This window comes from Manis pentadactyla, chromosome 5 (assembly GCF_030020395.1).
Source record: "Manis pentadactyla isolate mManPen7 chromosome 5, mManPen7.hap1, whole genome shotgun sequence".
In the NCBI taxonomy this organism is placed as follows: Eukaryota; Metazoa; Chordata; class Mammalia; order Pholidota; family Manidae; genus Manis; species Manis pentadactyla.
In genome coordinates this window covers 58,041,612-58,056,974 of record NC_080023.1, presented here as the reverse complement: position 1 = coordinate 58,056,974, position 15,363 = coordinate 58,041,612, and the positions used below count along the sequence as shown (strand labels likewise).

At 36.8% G+C, this 15,363-nt stretch overlaps 1 protein-coding gene across 2 annotated transcripts in view; it reads left to right on the top strand.

The window, feature by feature from the left end:
* GRSF1 (G-rich RNA sequence binding factor 1) overlaps nucleotides 1–9,547 on the top strand; it is a 65,077-nt gene extending 55,530 nt beyond the window's left edge. For both annotated transcript variants that reach the window (XM_036879003.2, XM_036879002.2), the window contains exons 8-10: nucleotides 6,677–6,812; nucleotides 7,186–7,261; nucleotides 8,200–9,547. In XM_036879003.2, the coding sequence (XP_036734898.1) occupies nucleotides 6,677–6,812; nucleotides 7,186–7,235 (186 nt within the window). In that variant the 3' untranslated portion in view covers nucleotides 7,236–7,261; nucleotides 8,200–9,547. The remainder of the gene's footprint in view (nucleotides 1–6,676; nucleotides 6,813–7,185; nucleotides 7,262–8,199) is intronic.
* The last annotated feature ends 5,816 nt before the right edge of the window (nucleotides 9,548–15,363 follow it).

The following is a 15,363-nucleotide window of genomic DNA, read 5'->3' as shown; positions in this document are numbered from 1 at the left end:
GGACAAAAGAAAAGCAAGTGCTTTTTGAAAGTCTTAAAATGGACAGGGACCTCACAGCTGGATGGAATTGTCCCAGCACACTCAGCCCAGCAGCTGGGAATTCCGGGGAACTCCAGGCACCTTAACCCCCTGGGTGGCAGTGCAGTTCTGAAGCCCCTCCCGGCGATAAGCAGCCTGCCAGTTGTTCCCCCGGCCAGCGTGGCCCCTGACAGAGCGGCCCAGTAGCCTGAGAGCGGTGGCAGCAGAGCGGCCTGGGAGTGGGCGCGCAAGCCAGCAGTGGTGGTGGCCAAGTGGCCCAGGAGTGGGTCTGTGAGCTGGTGGTGACAGAGGTGAGTGGCCTGGGAGCAGCTGCACCCTCAGCAGCTGCCCAGAATCTCCCGGTGCACAGCCACCCGTGCCAGACCCAAAGGCTGCCGCCAGCATGCAGCTGCCTGGCGCAAGCAGAGAAAACCTGGGGAAGGCGTGAAGGGGTGCCGCTCTCACAGGAGAGCACACCCAGCACACCTGCCACTCCCCATAGGGCTCTGGGCTACCCTAATGGCAACCCCACCCATGGCAGCTTAGTGAATTAACCTGAAGGTTGCTCCAGGAGTGCCGGTAACCGACACAGGCAGCAGAGAAGGACAAGGCAACCAGCAAACAAGAAAGGAATTTGTTCTCCCAGCTGACACATGTGCTACCTGCCTATAGTTACCTTTATGCCATGAAAAGACAGAATAATCTGGTCCAGTCCAGAATTTACCAGACAACCCCTGAGAAAGGGCCTGGGGAGATAGATTTAACCAATCTTCCTGAAAAGGGATTAAAAATAAAGGTCATAACCATGCTGATGGATCTGCAGAGAAATATGCAAGAGCTAAAGGAGCAAGAAGGGAGGGAGAGTACAGAAATAAAACAATCTCTGAAAGGATTTAAGAGCATACTGGATGAGATGCAAGAGGCCATTAATGGAATAGAAATCAGAGAATAGGAATACAGAGAAGCTGAGGCACAGAGAGATTAAAGGATCTCCAGGAATGAAAGAATATTAAGAGAACTGTGTGATCAATCCAAACAGAACAATATTTGCATTGTAGAAGTACCAGAAGAAGAAGGAAGAGGAAAAGGGATAGAAAGTGTCTTTAAAGAAATAATTGCGGAAAACTGCCCCAAACTGGGGGAGGAAACAGTATTTCAGACCACGGAGGCCCACAGAACTCCCAACACAAGGGACCCAAGGAGGACAATACGAAGACATACAATGATTAAAATGGCAAAGATCAAAGAAAAAGACAGAGTATTAAAGGCAGCCAGAGAGAGAAAAAAGGTCAGGTCACCTACAAAAGAAAACCCATCAGGCTATCATCAGACATCTCAATAGAAATGTTACAGCCAAAGAGAATGGCATTATATATTTAATGCAATGAAACAGAAGGGCCTTGAACCAAAAATACTGTATCTAGCACGACTATCATTTACATATGAAGGAGGGATAAAACAATTCCCAGACAAACAAAAGTTGAGGGAATTTGCCTCCCACAAAACACCTCTACAGGGTATTTTAAAGGGACTGCTCTAGATGGAAGCACTCCTAAGGCTAAATAGATGTCACCAGAGAAAATAAAATCACAGCAAAGAATGCAGACCAACCAAATACTAACTAAAAGCAAAAACTAAAATCAATTACTCACAAAAGCAGTCAAAGGAAACACAAAAGAGTATAGAATAAAACACCTAAAATATAAAGAATGGAGGAGGAGGAATAAGAAGGGAGAGAAATAATCATCAGACTGTGTTTATAATAGCTTAATAAGAGAGTTAAGTTAGACGGCTAGATAGTAAAGAAGCTACCCTTGAACCTTTGGTAACCACGAATCTAAAGCCTGCAATGGCAATAAGTACATATCTTTCAATAATACCCTAAATGTAAATGGACTGAATGGACCAATCAAAAGACACAGAGTAACATAATGGATAAAAAAGCAAGACCCATCTATATGTGGCTTACAATAGACTCACCTCAAACCCAAAGACACACACAGACTAAAAGTCAAGGGATGGAAAAAGATATTTCATGCAAACAATAGGGAGAAAAAAGCAGGTGTTGCAGTACTAGTATCAGACAAAAAGACTTCAAAACAAAGTAACAAGAGAGAGAGAAGGACATTACATAATGATAAAGGGGTCAGTCCAACAAGAGGATATAACCATTATAAATATATATGCACCCAATACAGGAGCACCAACATATGTGAAACAAATACTAACAGAATTAAAGGAGTACATAGAATGCAATGCATTGGTTCTAGGAGACTTCAACACACCACTCATTCCAAAGGACAGATCAACAAGACAGAAAATAAGGACACAGTGGCACTGAACAACATACTAGAACAGATGGTCTTAACAGACATCAATAAAACTCTACACACAAAAACAGCAGGATACACATCCTTCTCAAGTGCACATGGAACATTTTCCAGAATAGACCACATAGTAGGCCACAAAAAGAGCCTCAGTAAATTAAAAAAGATTGAAATTCTACTAACCAACTTCTCAGAACACAAAGGAATAAAACTAGCAATAAATTGTACAAAGAAAACAAAAAGGCTCACAAACAACATGGAGGCTTAATAGCATGCTTCTAAATAATCAATGGATGAATGACCAAATTAAAACAGATCAAGCAATATATGGAGACAAATGATAGCAGCACAAAGCCGCAACTTTTGTGGGATGCAGCGAAGGCAGTTCTAAGAGGAAAGTATATAGCAATCCAGGCCTACTTAAAGAAGGAAGAACAATCCCAAATGAATAGTGTAAAGTCACAATTACTGAAACTGGAAAAAGAAGAACAAATGAGGCCTAAGATCAGCAGAAGGAGGGACATAAGAAAGATCAGAAAAGAAATAAAATTGAGAAGAATAAAACAATAGAAAAAATCGAAGAAACCAAGAGCTTGTTCTCTGAGAAAATAAACAAAATAGGTAAGCCCCTAGCCAGACTTATTAAGAGAAAATGAGAATCTACACACATGAACAGAATCAGAAATGAGAAAGGAAAAATTATGATGGGCCCCACAGAAATACAAAACATTATTAGAGATATTATGAAAATCTATATGTTAACAAGCTGGAAAACCTAGAAGAAATGGACAACTTCCTAGAAAAATTCAACCTTCCAAGACTGACCAAGGGAGAAACAGAAAATCTAAACAGACTGATTACCAGCAAAGAAATTGAATCTGTAATCAAAAAACTACCCAAGAACATAACCATTGGACCTGATGTATTCACCACTGAATTTTATCAGACATATAGAGAGGACATAATACCCGTTCTCCTTAAAAGTTTTCCAAAAAATAGAAGAGGAGAGAATACTTCCAAACTCATCTATGAAGCCAGCGTCATTCTAATACCAAAACCAGGCAACGACCCCACCAAAAAAGAAAATTACAGACCAATATCCCTGATGAACATAGATGCAAAAACACTCAACAAAATATTAGTAAACCGAATTCAAAAATACATCAAGAGGATCATACACCATGATCAAGTGGGATTCATCTCAGGGATGCAAGGATGGTACAACATTCGAAAATGCATCAACATCATCCACCACATCAACAAAAAGAAGGACAAAAACCATATGATCATTTCCATAGATGCTGAAAAAGCATTCAACAAAATTCAACATCCATTCATGATAAAAACTCTCAACAAAATGGGTATAGAGGGCAAGTACCTCAACATAATAAAGGCCATATATGACAAACCCACAGCCAACATCATACTTAACAGCGAGAAGCTGAAAGCTTTTCCTCTAAGATGGGAAACAAGACGGATGCCCACTCTCCCCACTGTTATTCAACATAGTACTAGAGGTCCTAGCCACAGCAATCAGGCAAAACAAATAAATACGAGGCATACAGATTGGTTAGGAAGAAGTCAAACTGTCACTGTTTGCAGATGACATGATATTGTACATAAAAAACCCTAAAGACTCCATTCCAAACTACTTGAACTAATACCTGAATTCAGCAAAGTTGCAGGATACAAAGTTAATACACAGTAATCTGTTGCTTTGCTATGCACTAATGATGAACTAACAGAAAGAGAAATCAGGAAAACAATTCCATTCACAATTGCATCAAAAAGTATAAAATACCTAGGAACAAACCTAACCAAGGAAGTGAAAAACCTATACCCTGAAAACTATAAGACACTCTTAAGAGAAATTAAAGAGGACACTAACAAATGGAAACTCATTCCATGCCCTTGGCTAGGAAGAATTAATATTGTCAAAATGGCCATCCTGCCTAAAGCAATCTACAGATTCAATGCAATGCCTATGAGAATACCAACAACATTCTTCAATGAACTGGACCAAATAATTTTACAATTCATATGGAACCACAAAAGAACCCGAATAGCCAAAGCAATCCTGAGAAGGAAGAATAAAGCAGGGGGCATCTCACTTCCCATCTTCAAACTCTACTGCAAAGCCACAGAAATCAAGACACTTTGGTACTGGCACAAGAACAGAGCCACACACCAGTGGAACAGAATAGAGAGTCCAGATATTAACCCAAACATGTGGTCAATTAATATATGATAAAGCAGCCATGGACATACAATGGGGAAATGACAGCCTCTTCAACAGCTGGTGTTGGCAAAACTGGACAGCTATGTGTAAGTGAATGAAACTGGATCACTGTCTAAGCACATACACAAAAGTAAATTAGAAATGGATCAAAGACCTGAATGTAAGTCATGAAACCATAAAACTCTTAGAAAAAAACATAGGCAAACGTCTCTTGGACATAAACATGAATGACTTCTTCATGAACGTATCTCCCTGGGCAAGGGAAACAAAGGCAAAAATGAACAAGTAGGACTATATCAAGCTGACTAGCTTCTGTACAGCAAACGACGCCACTAATAGATCAAAAAGGTATCCTACAGTATGGGAGAATATATTCATAAATGACAGATCCAATAAAGGGTTGACATCCAAAATATATAAAGAGCTCACACACACCTCAACAAACAAAAAGCAAATAATCCAATTAGAAAATGGGCAGAGGAGCTGAACAGACACTTCTCCAAAGAAGAAATTCAGATGGCCAACAGACACATGAAAAGATGCTCCACATTGCTACTCATCAGAGAAATGCAAATTAAAACCACAGTGAGATCTCACCTCACACCAGTAAGGATCGCCACCACCCAAAAGACAACAACAAATGTTGGCGAGGTTGTGGAGAAAGGGGAACCCTCCTACACTGCTGGTGAGAATGTAAACTAGTTCAACCATTGTGGAAAGCTGTATCGAGGTCCCTCAAAAAGCTCAAAATAGAAATACCATTTGACCCAGGAATCCTGCTTCTAGGAATTTACCCTAAGAATGCAGCAGCCCAGTATGAAAAAGACATACGCACCCCTATGTTTATCGCAGCACTATTTACAATAGCCAAGAAATGGAAGCAACCTAAGTGTCCATCAGTAGTTGAATGGATAAAGAGGTGGTACATATACACAATGGAATCTTATTCAGCCATAAGAAGAAAACAGATCCTACCATTTGCAACAACATGGATGGAGCTAGAGGGTATTATGCTCAGTGAAATAAGCTAGGGGGAGAAAGACAAGTCCCGAATGATTTCAGTCATCTGTGAAGTATAAGAACAAAGAAAAAAACTGAAGGAACAAAACAGCAGAATCACAGAACCCAACAGTGGACTAACAGTTACCGAAGGGAAAGGGACTGGGGAGGATGGGTGGTAAGGAAGGGATAAGGGGGTGCGAAAAAGAAAGGTGGCCTTATGATTAGCTTGTATAATGTGAGGTGGGTGCACGGGGAGGGCTGTGCAACACAGAGAATACAACTGGTGATTCTACAGCATCTTGCTACGCTGATGAACAGTGACTGTAATGGGGTTTGTGGGGATGACTTGGTGATGGGGGGAGTCTAGTAAACATAATGTTCCTTATGTAATTGTAGGTTAGTGATACCAAAAAAGAAAGACAAAAACAAACAAAAAAATGTATTTGTATGTTATGATAAACAGTATGAAAAGATAAAACAACAAAGCCCTTACTGACTTCATGAAGTTGAGGACATACATTTAAAGTAGATCTAAACCTAGAGTGTTTGGTTAGTAGTGGGGCCTCAAGTCATCTTCATTATTTCATAGGAATCCTTTCTTTAGCCAAATGAAGCTTGCCCCAGACTCATTAATGTATTATTTTCTGTTGATCTGGTTGGGAATGATAACCATTAAATGTGGTAACTCTGCTTTTGTAGTGCTGATAAGAAACTTGATTATCAGGTACATGTCTGATAAAAAATTAATGAAGAAATGAAATGTATTTGTTGGAGAGTCTTTAGAAACGGAAGTTAGTGTGTGGGAGGAATAATAAAAGTGGCTTTTGTTGGTAAAAAAAGTTTGAAAACGTTTTGTAAAATATTCTATTTATAGTTTGTTATTTATTAACAGATACTTGAAATGTAACCTTGAGTACAAAGGTCAGAAGAGATGGTAGATGTGTAACCACTGTGGTGCTTAAAGAAATGTCCTAAAAACAGATGTATCAGATGTATTAATCAAAGTCTAAAAAAAATAATGCAAAGCCGTAAGACTTAAGAGAAATTGGCCTAGTACCATTATGTTCCCTTGGCTTCCTTTTTCGTTTAGTTTTTTGCTCCACTGAAGCCTGTTAGAATCACCATGGAATATAGTTCCAGTGGGAAGGCCACTGGAGAAGCTGATGTGCACTTCAATTCCCACGAGGATGCTGTTGCAGCTATGCTCAAGGATCGGTCCCATGTTCGTAAGTGCTGCCTGTGGTTTTCTTTGTCATTTTTTATATCAGCCTTTGCTTCCAAAAGCCTTTCTCTGTTTTGAATTTTGCCTAGAATTTATCCTTGGGAAAATTGTACTCTGTTAATATTACTAAATTAAGTGTAAAACAGACAAAACACTATTATAATGGAAAACATTTATCGTCTGCTAAATAGCCTGCATAAATAGCCTGCATATTTCTATCCACAATTAGGTAAAGATTTTTTTTTTTTTTTCATTTTTAGTTAGGGAGGGAAATAGGCGTGGGATTTGAGTTGCTGTCTGAAATACAAGGAACATGGTTATAGTATTATTTTTGCCTTTTCAGCTTTTTAAAGTGAATCTTTTTTTGTTACTCTCAGACCATAGGTATATTGAATTGTTCCTGAATTCATGTCCAAAAGGAAAATAAAATTTCCAGGGACTCCAGATAATAAGGTAAATTTAAGAAAGGCAACTGTGGGAGTTACTTTCAATTTGTAAATTAATCGTTAACTCAGTAATTTGCAATATTGTGAAAACAATCCTCTTTTTAATGAATCATGGTACTGAAGCATCAATATAAGGAATGAGCTTCTTGGTAGAGAATTCACTGATTGTATAATGACTGAGTATTTTCCCTATATAGAATCTTTTTGCATCATTTGCAACATTCATCAAGCTTTTTGCCTAAAAATAATTTTTCTCCTTTTGTAGCCATAAATCATAATATACTGAAAATGTGCCTTGCATTAGCTTTATTTCTATAAAATTTCAACACATTTTTCTCAATTCTAAGATATTTTCAAGATCTTTAAAGAGATTCATTTAAAACCAGGGTATATCACTGATACATACACTTAATGTACTACTGTATTTTTTCCTAAAATAGTGTTAGGAAAATCGTTGTACTAGGAAGTACACAATTTCAGAGTTAACCTGTGATAAGTCTATTAAGTATGTCCTGATGTTCCTTTCCTTGACTGTTATGGGGTGTCTTTTCTCCCCCTAAAATCTTTTAATGTATTGTAGTCATTTTTCTACATGTAGTTGTATATTTCTTTAAGACACTTAACTGTAATGATTTCTTGAAGGGGCATTTCTTTATTGTACTTTCCATGAGCTATTTTTGGTTATAAAGCTCTACAATTTCATGATATAAATAAATATATTAGCTAAAAAACACTTCCTGTGCTCAACTCTGAAAATCTGCTGTCTTCATACTAGACTACAAACACTAATGCCTAACTCATTTTCTTCACCTTAGCTTTATTGAATTGTCAGATAACTTGCACTAAATCAGAAAGTAAACAAGGTATTGAATTTGTAATTTTAAACAGTATGTAAACATGTACAACATATTTAGTAAATGTGCAACATTTTTTGTTTTATTTCAGGATGAAACAAGAGGCATTTCATTTGCACATCTTTCTTGGACATGAGATATAAAGTTCCAGTTTCTTAGCAGCAACTGCTAGAGAAAGGATTCGAGGGTTCGGTTTATTACTTATAAGAAAAATTTTGTAGTGGACTGTTTGTTTAGAAAGAAAAAGGAAAGATTCAGTTTGGATTTAAGAAATAAACCACAAATTTAAATTTTGTTTAAACTGTCCAGGATCTGATTTAAAAATCCGGTCTTTGTTTTATATGATTAAAGAGTTTGTTTTCATGGAGGATATGTACCCAGGGTAAAGACTGCATATTTTTATTCAGCACTGTCCTTTAAAATCTTTTTCTTATTTTAAAAAATGATCTGTTTGAAATTTTGTTTTTTGCCTATGAATTGAGAGCTCTGATTTAAAACTTCTCTTAGAATAAAATACTGATTTATTAACCAAATAGTCACCAAAGCAAGGAAAGTATCTTTGAATCATTATGGTTGGGCAGAGTAGTTTTAATTCTGGGTAGATTTGATTACTTAGATAGGGGTAGGAATTAAAAAAAAAAATGCTACAGGCTAGTGAGTGTACATGGCAACCATTTGACAGTTTTATGTCTTTAGAAGTGTTTTGCCTTTCTAAGCCTTGTGCTAAAGGCAATTAACATTCGTGCCTGTATACTTAAGGAGAGAATTCTAGTCTTAACTTAAAAGTTGTTTGAACTCCCCCACAACCCTTTTTTTTTTGGATTTGCATAAACCTTAAAGGGTGTTTGTTAGTCTCAAACTGTGAAGTGACATGTCAAAACAGTCCCTACTGCTAAGGACATTAATGGCTTCACTTGAATTTTAACCAGCTCTAGAAAGGAAGACTGTCTCATTTGCTTTTTCAGTGGGGTAGCACATCCCGTATTTTAGAATAAGTAGGGGTGCTTTGCTTAAATAAAAATAGCATTTAATGTATAATTGTGTGAAGGGTTTATGGAAAAAGCTGTACTTCTGTCACATTGTGGCAGTAACTTCTGCTTTAATATGAAACAGCTTGTTATTTAAATATTGGATCAAAATGACTGGCTTTAAAATGTAGTCATTAATAAACTAACTTTATGTGCACTTGTGTAGGAGAATCAAAGTCCTGTATATGTTCTTTGCCTTGTTCCTGTTCTTAGGGTGGCAACTGCCACATAGTTACCAGGAGATGAAATTCTAGTTCTTAAAATTGATTTAGTCCAGATTTCTGAGAGGTGATATCTGGAAGAGAAATTATGCCTTCTCCCCCTCAATACATATCCATCCTTGATTACCAGCTAAGATACGAAGTCACTGTCTGTAAGTAGTCAATAAATGAAGGCTTGTTTCAGGCTGAAGATTACTTAAGAGTATTTATTTTGGAGTGTGTGAATCAACAATATATTTTTAGTATATCAAATTTTGGTATAAGAAGAAGTGGCTAACTTCAGTTGTGTAAGAATAACATGACAATCAACCATCTTAACACTTTCAGTATTAGATTGAAATGTGTTTTCATATATGTTTGAATGTATGTAACTATGAGAATGGGTGTCTGTAGCTGTATGACTTATTAGAATGTGGTCTTTCATCCTTTAGCAGTAGGTTTCTAATGTGCTGTGGGAAAAAGTCTGTAAGGTCTATTGGGATTGGGATTTATGAGGAATTAATTCATTTACAAATAGTTTATTTTAAAGCTAATGCATTTCACTTGTACATCTCTGGGAAAAGAATGAGAGCAAAAGCACTAAAATATTTTGTGGTTGGGTAAGCATGAAGCCTTGTATCTTCTTGCCACACTAGCAGCTGAGTTCTCAGTACAAAAGGTGGGCCATTCTTGGGAAATCATCTTACATGAAGGCATATACTTCCTATACTCCTTTTAGTAGGTTATTGCTCATAATTTAGGCTAGTATAACGATCACTGACAAGATGTAGTAACAAATGTAGTTACTGGAAGAATAAAAACACCCAGTAGAGAATAAAAGTAAATAATTTATTTCTATCCAATCAAAACATGTATTTTTGTCTCCCCAAATCTGATGAAACTGGGCTGTTTATCCTTGTTTGCTATGGAAGAAGTAATGACAGTTAATTTTGCTCTTCTGTATGGGTCTTTTGTGTCTTTATAATTGCCTTTGTGGTAAAGCTATCAAAAATAGCAGGGGATATGGCCAGGTTACGCATATCCTGCTTTGGCTAGCTACTTCTCAAGGAATTGGAGAGACAACTCAACATAAGTAGCATGTACAGACCAAGGAGGGAATTGCTTAAAGATTGTGACTGGAATTGATATACTCACTGATAACAGAGTGAAGTCAAAGCAGAGTGTCTGTATGCCTGGGTAAAAGGCTTCTGCCAGTTGGGAAAGAAGCCTGAGTCCACTCAGCTACCTGCCTCCTCACTACCTGTGAAGTGTGGGGAGGAAGAAGCAGGAGAAAGCCACTTCCATCTATGTGTCATTCTGAGGCAGTGGCTCCACTTGGTATTAGTCAACATGCCCTGTTGGCATTCTGTGCCCTAATCAGTTTCTTAGCAGATTCTCCTTTGGAGATTTTTCTTTGGGTTACATCCTATTCATTTTTTACCTTAAAATATTCCATTGTTTGAGTTTTCCCTAAATTATGTGAAAGGATCACAGTCAACCTGTGGGACCTGTATGACAGAGTAGAATGGTATGTCTGAGCAGTAAAGTAGAGGCAGGCCTAAATTCCAGGGGATTTGAAAAAAAAACTGCTCTAATGTAGTAGGAATACATTCCCCACTACCAAACTCAGTAGATTAGAAAATCATCTCTGAAGTTTGTAGGAAGGGAATAAAAGCTGCTATAAACATTCGTGTGTAGGTTTTTGTGTGTGCATAACATTTCAAATCATTTGGGTAAATACCAAAAAGCACGATGCTGAATCATATGGTAAGGCTATGTTTAGTTTTGGAAGAAACTGCCAAACTCTTAGAAGGTAGCTTTACTATTTTGCATTCCCACCAGCAATGAATGAGAGTTCCTCGAGCAACTCTTGCTAGCATATGATGTGATTTTGAATTTTAGCTACTCTGATAGGAATGTAGTGGTATCTCGTTTTCACTTGCAATTCCATAATGACATAGACGTTGAGCATCATTTTATATATTTATTTGCATCTGCATATTGTCTTTGGTGAGGTTTTGTTCAGATCTTTTGCCCACTTCTTAATGGGTGGTTTTCTCTTGAATTTTAGGAAGGGGATAAAGGAAGGGTTAGTTTGGTTCTTAAATCTTGATAGTATAAAAATAAATAGTTGGGTAACTTAAAAATTATATTTTATCTTTTGAAGGAAATAAAATTCAAAGAGATATGAAGGCGTTTACAGTGAACAGTCCCTCCCTTCCTATGCTTCAACCACGTAGTTTACCTTCTCAGGCAGCCCTGTCTTCAGTTTCTAGTGTAAGCTCCCAGTGACATTTATCATGTAGGTAGGCAAATACTAATTGATATTTTCATTTCTTTTTAAAATACAAATTTCAGCAGATGATACATATTATTCTGTACCTTTTTCCCATTTACTAAATCCTAAAGATCACTTTATATCAGTATATAAAATCCTTTAAGAAAAATGATTGTATGATATGGATGTTTGTAATCTAACCTGTCCCTTACTGGTGAACATGTAAATTGTTACCGATTTTTTTGCTCTTGTAATACTGAAATGAGTTATCCTATATAAATTTACATCATTTTGTACATAAGTAAATTTCTCTGTAGGATAAATGGTCAGAGTATGTGCACTTGCAGTTTACATCTAAAATTAAATTTATATCTGTAATTTTTTCCTTGTTTGCTCTTAGCAATGCAAGTGCCCATTTCCCCATGGCCTCCCTAACATAAGCGTTAGCAATTTATTCTTTGCCAATCTGACAGGTCAAAACAAACCCACAATGGTTTTCTTTAATAGGGAAGCATTTCTTCATGCTTAAGAGCTTTTGGATTTCCTTTTTTTGTGAATTGTCTTCATGTCCTCTCCCTGTTTTCCTTTTATAATCACCATCTACTTATCCTCATACTGATTTTAAGGCAGATCCAAGACAGCATTGTTTTATTTGTATACATTTCAATATACATAAATCTCCTTTTTAAAAGGACTTTAGAAAAATAGCATCTTTCCTAAAAATACTAATTTCTTAACACTAAATTATCTTCAGTGTCATTAAAAAAAACTTCATTTGAATCAGGATCTTAACAATGGTCCACATGTTGCAATTGGTTATTATGCTTTTACCCCTGCAACATTTTTTAATAAAAAATTTCAAGCATACAGAAAAGTTGAATTATAAATGTGCCTATACCTACCACCTAGATTCTGCAAGTATCATTTTGCCATGTTTTATCTTCCATCAATTTCTTTTTCCTTGTGTGTCAAAGTTGATTTTTAAGCTTTTTGGAGTACATATTGTTAACTAGAGTTTTTTCCTTGAGGTAAAATTTACAATGAGGTGAACAAGTGTTAAGTGTAGTTTTGGCTTTTGATGTACAGAATAATATGTATCATCTGCTGTAATTTATATTTTTAAAAGAAATGAAAATGTCAGTTAATACTTGCCTACCTACATAACTGTAACCCAAACCCCTAGCAAGCTGTGGAACATTTCCATCACATCCTAAAATTTTTTTACCCAGTTGGCTCACGTACCACTCCTATCCCTTGTTAGGATTTTGTTTTCACCATAGATTAGTTTGGCCTGTTCTAGAATGGCACATAAATGGCATCATACAGTATGCATTCTTGTGTAAATTTGACTCAGCATGTTTTGAGATTCAAATGTGTTTTTGCTCTGTTCCTTCTCATTGCTGAGTAATAATATATTGTATGAATATGCCACATTTAACCTTTTACTGTAAGTGAACAACTGTTGGACAATGGGGCTGTTTCCAGTTTTTGGCTTTTATGAATAAAGTTGCTGTGAACATCCTGTGCAAGTCTTTTTGTGGACCTAAGATTCTTCTGTGTAGGTACCTAGAAGAATGTCCTGAGTTGTAAGCTTGATACTTTTTAATTTTACCAGAAATTTGACAAACCTTTTTCCAACGTGGTCATCCTATTTTACATGCCTACAAACGTGAGGGTTCTGGTAGGTCTACTTCCTTCATTTGGTGGTGTCGGCCTGTGGTTTCAGCCATTCTGTGTGCGGTGGCACTGTCGTTTAATTTGCTTTCCCTGACAGTCGATGTTGAACATTATTCATAAGCTTATTTGCGATTCAAATCTCTTTAGTGATGTTGAAGTTCCTGTTTCTTGTTTCTTTTTAGTGTATATGTTTCTCCTTCCATTTCTTTTTCCCTATTGAAGAAAATATTAATTTGTAAAAGTTTCCACAGTCTGAATTTTGCTGATTCCTTTCTGTGCTGTTTATTGATTGGTCTTAACTGTTTAGCAGGAGCCCTTCATCCTAGCAATGAGCTAGCTTTAAATACCTCCCCCACTCCCCAGTTTGCCAGTTTGTTTGCTTATAATGGCAGAAGTTATTTTTATGTGGTGGAATTCTTAAATTTTGCTTTTATAGCTTCTAGGTTTTGTGTCAGAATTAGGACACCCCAGTGAAATGACTTAGAAACCACCTAATAATAAGGCATGAAGGTGTGTAGGTAAGGCAGATTCTAGAGTGTGGATGGACTCGGGGAAACTAAAGGATCACCAAGATGCATTTACGAATAAGGTTTTCAAGTGACCCAGGCTAAATTTTGGTGCCCACAGGTAGAAGTTCACAAATATATCCAGACTTGTGATCCCCAAATATGCCTGGTTCTCACTGAGGTCAAGAAGTTCTCAATCTTTCTGACCCTTGACAATGACATTTGGGAATAAACACCAATAACTAAAGAGAAACAGTTATAATTGCTGATTGCTGATAGTCTGGCTGTAGTTCCGCCCATTTCTTGCTCCCCTGAAGAAAGCAAACGGAATACAAGTGATAATATTCAGCTACATAACCTCTAATTTATAAGAATTGTTTGTGATATATCTTATAACTGAATATGAATGATACTGTTGTGCCAAAAGGTAGCATCCCAGAATGGTAAGGCAGTACAGTGGCCTGGAGAATTGTTCAGCTTTTCCACCCTACCTGTCCGTTGGAGGCCTGACTTACTGCTCTTTAACAAGCTTAGTTATTAAGTCAGGAATCTGACATCCTCAGCAACACAATGTCACTGGTTCTATTTTTAACTGATTTTACATTTCAAGATAATACACTGTCTTTGAATAAAGTTTGTTATTCCAGGTGCAGAAACTGCTTGTCAGGTCATTGATTTCTGATTTTGTTGTATACTTGATGTAGTTTGACATGCTGACAAAAACCTCTTAACATAAAAGTCATGTGTTATCAAAGTCAACTCTCCTCAGGAATGTTGAGAATGAAAAAGACCTCAGTAACTGACAATCTTCAAGCCAATAGATGTCTAAGAATCATTAAGATTTGACCTGGGAGAACATTTGGGGGCATATGTTAGGCTGTTATTTGAAAGACATTTTACTATAAATCAAAATATAGCCTCCTACTTCTGAAATGTAATTTTTAAAAAGCCTGTGTTTTCTGCTGAGCAAAGCTAAAATGAGGCTCTGCTAGACAGGGGCCCTGAGAGCTGTTTCAAAATTCTAGTACATACCTAGACTGCTTTCACAGAATGTTTAAATTATCTTTAAGAGTATCATCATACATTTTTGTTAATGACCATAAACGATGAATGAACCAAGGCCTTTATGTTGAACTACAACTCTGATCTAAGATCGTCATGCTGAGGAAAATCCTCAGATCCTATTTGGAAATAACTCCAACTGCACTTAGGGAGTTGAGTCAAGTTCTGTTAGGTTAAACCTAACACTTTTGAGGATGGAAGCACAAAATTTTTCATTGAAGTACCTTTTATTTCATAATACTTTTGGTATTAAAAAATTTGCAAAAGTAGAATTCCTCTATGTGCTTTACCCAGTTTCACTGTTTACATATTGCTACAGTTTGTCATAACTACTGTCAATAAATTCCACCTCTGGTTCAGATTTTATTGATATTTCCCCCTAATATCTTGTAAGAAATACAGTAACACTTGTTAGCTCTATACATTTCAGTACATAGATGGATTCATGTAACCACTGAGTGCACTTTGAATTCATATAAATGGTATTATGCCATAGTTCTGCAT